The 6,000-nt window shown below is 29.8% G+C and overlaps 1 protein-coding gene across 1 annotated transcript; it reads left to right on the top strand.

Annotated features, from left to right (window-relative positions):
* Nucleotides 1-947: 947 nt before the first annotated feature.
* LOC136978369 (patched domain-containing protein 3-like) lies at nucleotides 948-5,587 on the top strand. Its single transcript, XM_067274068.1, has 3 exons — nucleotides 948-1,950; nucleotides 2,022-2,336; nucleotides 4,380-5,587. Exons 1-3 carry the CDS (start codon nucleotides 948-950, stop codon nucleotides 5,585-5,587), a joined length of 2,526 nt encoding a protein of 841 aa, XP_067130169.1.
* Nucleotides 5,588-6,000: the final 413 nt, after the last annotated feature.

Below are 6,000 nucleotides of genomic sequence, written 5' to 3'. Positions count from 1 at the left end.
TTTTTACTTCAATTTTTTATACGAGATGAAAAAACATCTGTGAAAGATAAAAATATAAACAATAATTTAGAAAAACAAGATTACCCTTTAATCAATATTCCCATAAGAGTACAGTTGATTCATTTGACCTTACTCTCTTGCGATTTTGGTTTGGTTATGCTTGCTTTATACTTAGCTATCATATTCAACTTACCTTTGCTATTTTCTCATAAAATTAGGAAAAGCAGTTGCACGCCATCCCTATAACTTTATCTTTTCATCAAGCTTTAAAACGTAAGAAAAACAACAGTAATAGTAATTCTAATGATATGGTAAAATTATAAAATGATTTTCTTACACATAAAAAAAAACTAACACTATAAGGTTCGATACTTTATCGTGTTTTACACTGCCAACAATTCCATCCACTCAAGGGTTATAAGGTAAACTGAAGTTTTTGAAGATTTATAAGCCAACCACCCAATTATCAAAGGCCCGTTTTCAGAAATGGTTGAAAACTAAATCGTACTATTTGGACAATTAGCTATTTGTGTATAGAACTAACTGCTCGACAAGTTTCCTTCGAATCAGAGATGCAGACATCTTTTGAAAAATAATATCAAATGTCGATATTATTTTCCAAAAGCAAGAAGTAATGGATTATTCTATACACTTTCTTAAACTTTTCACGTTTACATTACGTAAGTTCGATTATATAATGTCGGTTTTTTGTACTTTCTTACACCTTTGTCACATTTTCGTAAAGAGAATAAGACTTCTGTCGCTTTACTTTATGGGTAAATGTAACCAGTCGCATAGTAAAACGCGTACTGCAATATACTTCACTGGTAGATAAAATTTTAACTGATAAAAATTGAAATCTAATTTAAAATATTAATTATATTTTTATTGGTGTTTTCCAGATAACTTGGTTAAGACTATTTTTCGATAAAATATTAAAGTGCAAAATGAAAGTTGATTGCATAAGAAGAATCGCTTGCTATTTTTTCATGAAATTAGGAAAAGCAGTTGGACGCCATCCCTATTACTTCATCTTTTCACCAATAATTTTGTCCATGATTCTTTCGATATTTATCACGAAATTAACACCCAGTAAAAATCATCAAGTATTAATAGCTCCGGATACAGGAAAACTATTTAAAACTAAAAAATTTATAGAAGAAAACTTTTCATATAATTCGACTCAATTTTCTGACCAGATGAGAGTCCCTAATATACCCAATTATATCACAATACAAATATTGAGAAAAGATGAAGGAAACATGTTTGAAAAAAATATTCTTTCAGAAGTGAAGCTGGTCAATGACATCATACAAAATATAACATTAGAAGCTGATGGAACGTTAATACAATATGACGATGTGTGCGCACTTATGCACAAAAAATGCTTTGAAAATCCTATTATTGAGGTGATATCGGAAGTGGGAATAGACTCCATAGTTCAAAAGAGAAAGAAGCTGAAATATCCAATCGAAATAGATTTTTTATCATTCACTTATAAAGCCTATTTTATAAATTTAGGAGGTGTTACTGAAGATAATCAAAATTTTGTAGAAAAAGTTAATGCCATTCAGCTGTTGTATTCAACAGACGTTAAAAATGAAGTGAAAAAGAAATTGTTCGACAAATGGTCAACCAGTGTTTATGATACGATTCAAAAATATAATTTTACATACGTCAAAGTCATTCCATGCTCTCCATTAGCAATAGAAAATGGTTTTCGTACAGAATTTGATAGAACGAAACCAAAAATAGGCGTTTTGGTCGCAATTATGATCGGTCTTTCGATGTTTCTTAACATGAGCAACAGTTGGGTGAGAAGTAAACCAATTCTCGGTTTATCAAGTGTGATAAATGCTGGTTTGGCAGTTGTATCGTCTTTTGGATTAATGGCAGCATCGGGTGTGGAAAATACTTACTGGAATGCTACCATTCCTTTTTTAGTTGTTGGTAAGTAAGTCAGTATTGATGCAAATGTGCCAAAAAATTGTGTAATATATTAAAAATTTTGTTTATTTCAGTGACCGAGATTGATGACGCTTTCGTGTTAATAGGATGTTGGAGGATCACTAATCCCAAGCACACAGTTGAAAAACGGTTGGGAGCAACATATGGAGAAGTAGGAGTTTCCATTGCACAAACGTCACTAACTAATTTTATTTCGTATTGCATCGGAATGATGGCTCCATTTCCTTTTATTCGAATCTTCAGTTATTACACTGCAATTTGCATAATGTTCAATTTTATATACCAGATAACGTTTTTCGGAGGATGTTTGGCGTTGAGTGGATACAGAGAGGAAGAAAAACTTCGTACTACAAAATTTGTTAGATGTGGTAAGTTAAAATTACTTTTAAATAAAAAGTTTTATATAACAGATTTAATGTATTTCTGTAAAGTTTAATTAATTTAAAAAATAGTTTAATATATATAGGCCTATATATATATATAAGTGAAATTGTTAGTCTATTTGTTTTTTTTTTGTTTGTTTGTTTGTTTGCTATACACTCTTTTTGACCATTAGACCAATTGCTAAGAAACTCAGTAGTTACGTTCAAATACTTGTAAGTTATTAGTTCTAGCTTAAATAATGTCGTACATTTCACCTTAAAATATCCAAACCAATGGTATCGCACCTGGTATCGCAGACCTGTAGCAACTGTATTGTTGAACAAGTAAATAACAATAAATAGTAAAAAGTTCATACAAACGTAATAATTACTAAACTCAAAATGTTACTATCATGAAATATTTAGCTGTGTTGCAAGACGAACTGTCATTATCTAAAATAAATTTTGATTTACATGCATTTTTGTCAGTTTAGACACAACAATGAGACCTGTTTTCAGCTTCTTTTCTTTTTTTCATAAGTCCTTTAAAGGCTGTAAATGAGTTTCTCCATTCGTAATAAGTACCATAAACATTCAACATTTTGAGGTAGGTAATACTATTAAATTATAATTATGTTTCCGTAAGCATACCTTGAATATTTTCGTTTCAAAAAGCTTATTCCTTAAACACTTTAAACAGTGCACACTAATACGAGCGATGACATTATTATTACTTATAGGATTCAAGAAGACAAACTTCATCTCTTTTTTGTCTCCCAATCCCTATATGAATTAAGTTTTGTTGCCATTACACAGTGCTCTTTATAATCTCCGTGGAGTCGTTTGAAATGCTCTCCCTTCTCTTACAAGGCGATTTTGTTGTTGGCGGCATAATCATCAAAAGATATTTGCGCAAATTTAAAAATAATATAAGAACGGCGTGAGATATTAACATCATTTAATTTTTTAAACTCTGACCATTTATGTTATCTTTGTAAGTTTTTAATATAAGTCTTAATCAAAATATACATCATAAACGTAACCGTTTATAGTCAAAGTCTAGTCCGTTCTTGGTATGGCTCTGGTATGGCTCTGGTGCACTTCTCCAAAAATGCATTTGTAATTTTAAAAAATGTTTTTTTTTTAACATTAGACTTTAAATCTTCACAATTTTTTATTTCCATGATAATTTCCATCTTTTATATCTAGATACAAAGCACGTCGGTACTGTAGTTTCTTTCTTAAAATACGAAGACAAATCACGCCAAAGTTAGTCATTTTTTACATTTAGATAACTGGGACGTGCACAATTAACATAAACGAAATAACCTTCGTGGACAAGTATCCACGAAGTGTCCATTAAGAACATCACAAAGAAACTTTAATGATTGATAAGCAACTTTTTTTAGTGATATGCATTTCGGTGACAAAGATCCTCTACAGCCTCACGTGAATACATTGGTAACAACAAATAGATACAAATAGATTATCTGTTTGTAGTGACTATTTTACTAATGTATGGCTGGTAAAGGCCTTCGTGTCCGAAATGCATATTAGTAATAAAAGTTTCTTATCACTCATCAAAATGTCATTGTGATGTTCCTAATAAAACTGTGTGAAGCCTCCACACATATATTTCCACGATTTTATTATTTGAACAATCTGAATGAGACAGATAACTCTTTTCTCCTAGTGTTAATATTTACTATTATTAATATTTAATAATAGAAATATAACTGATAATAAACCAAATCAAGTAGCTCGAAACATTTCTTATTATTATATTGCTACAGTGAAAATTTTTAACGAACATTACTCTCACGTTAATTAAATAATAAGTTTAACACAACTTTTCGTTGCTGTTAAATAGGAAATAACTTTATAATTTTTTGCAACATCTTAGGACTTCCCAAAAATCACTCTGATTCACCTATATGTCATTAATTACCTACTAAAAATTTTATAGCAATTTTACATTGAAATTATCTAATATCAATCAATTTTATTATTGTTTATTTCATATATAACTTATGAATATTTTTATTTCAGAACAAAGTGAAGAATATCCCAATGAGAATAATGCTAGACAGGAAGAATTTACTATGGCTCTGTTTAAAAATTTATTCGGAAAAGTACTGTCGAATCCATTGGTGAAGATAATTATTATTATAATTTTTATTATTAATTTATCTTTTGGAATTTGGGGGACATTTTACATAAAAGATGGTCTTAAATACGAACATTTATTTCCAAAAGATTCTTTAGTTACAAAAGGCATTAGAATTAATTTTAACTATTTTACACGTTACTCATATCCCTATCACATAGTTGTTAATGAAACGTTGGATTACTCAAACATAAAAGTTCAAAAATCCATAGAAACTCTGTTAAGAAAATTCGAAAAACATCCCAATATCGCTGCAGAAGAATTTACTGTGTCCTGGATGAAATTCTACAAAGAATTTCAGAAAAGTCCGGTAGCAAAATTTTCTTTACAAGGTTACAACACGACATATAAGCAAGACTTTATCGATGGGCTTCGCAATGTATTTTTTAATATCAGAGCTGCCCAGTCATTTTCTAATGATGTCGTCTTTAACAGCAACAATACTGATATCTTATACAGTAGATTTTTTGTAATGGGAAAAAATTTGAATTCGACACAAACAGAAACAGATTTATTAAGAGATTTATTAAAAATTGCAGACGAGTCCGACATTGCTGTCCTAGTGCATAGCGTAAAGTCAAGTGTGATTGCACAAGGAATCGTTATTCGACAAATGATTTATCAATTGTTTTGGATCACTGCTGTGCTCATAACTGCAATTTTTCTATTATTCGTACCAAGTATATCAGTCTCAATTGTTGTTGCAATATCTGTAGTATGTTCAGTGGTCGAAACTTTAGGTTACATGTACCTGTGGGGTGTCAACTTAGATATTATATCAATGATGAGTCTCATTCTATGTGTGGGATTTAGCGTGAATTATCCTGCTCATATTTCCTACGCTTATTTCATGTCACAGTGTAAAACAGCAAATGAAAAACTGAAAGATTCTCTGTATCGTTTAGGCTTTCCAATACTGCAAGGATCTATGACCACAGGATTAGGAATATTAATTTTATATTGTGATGCATATTTTCTTATGACATTTGTAAAAATTGTAATTCTTGTTGCGGCGGAAACGGCTTTTCACGCATTATTTTTCATTCCAGTTGTTCTTTCGTTCATTTATGCTATTTTTGAAAAGATGTAATTCATTTATTGTTAAATTGAAAATCAACTTTAATTTGTATTGCTGTTCTCCCGTAATTTCGAAATTAATTTTATGAAATATTCAGGAATATACAATAAATATTCGGATAATTTTTGAAAGATTTATGAATTACGTTCATTCCAATTTTATTTTGTTACAAATTATGATTAAAATTTATCAATTACTTTTTTTACATATTTATTTTTATCCAAGTAGTAAAATATTTTCGATAAATATCGTTTGGAATATTCACGAATATCCGATAACGTTGAAAATATGTTTCACGTTAATATTTAAAAGTTATACGAAAATACCTTAAAGCATGTACTATGTGGAAGTATAAAATATTGTTTATTATAGGATGGGATTTATTTGCAAAATAAATTCGAAACTCACATTATTACAAGGAATGT

The sequence above is a fragment of the Centruroides vittatus genome, unplaced genomic scaffold, assembly GCF_030686945.1.
Source record: "Centruroides vittatus isolate TY-2023 unplaced genomic scaffold, ASM3068694v2 contig_519, whole genome shotgun sequence".
Classification (NCBI taxonomy): Eukaryota; Metazoa; Arthropoda; class Arachnida; order Scorpiones; family Buthidae; genus Centruroides; species Centruroides vittatus.
This window is presented reverse-complemented; position numbering and strand designations above follow the sequence as displayed.

Coding starts and splice junctions, on each gene's coding strand:
- LOC136978369 (XM_067274068.1), top strand. CDS start 948: ATGAAAGTTGATTGCATAAGAAGAATCGCTTGCTATTTTTTCATGAAA. Junction 1,951..2,021: donor CATTCCTTTTTTAGTTGTTG/GTAAGTAAGTCA, acceptor TGTTTATTTCAG/TGACCGAGATTGATGACGCT. Junction 2,337..4,379: donor TACAAAATTTGTTAGATGTG/GTAAGTTAAAAT, acceptor TTTTTATTTCAG/AACAAAGTGAAGAATATCCC.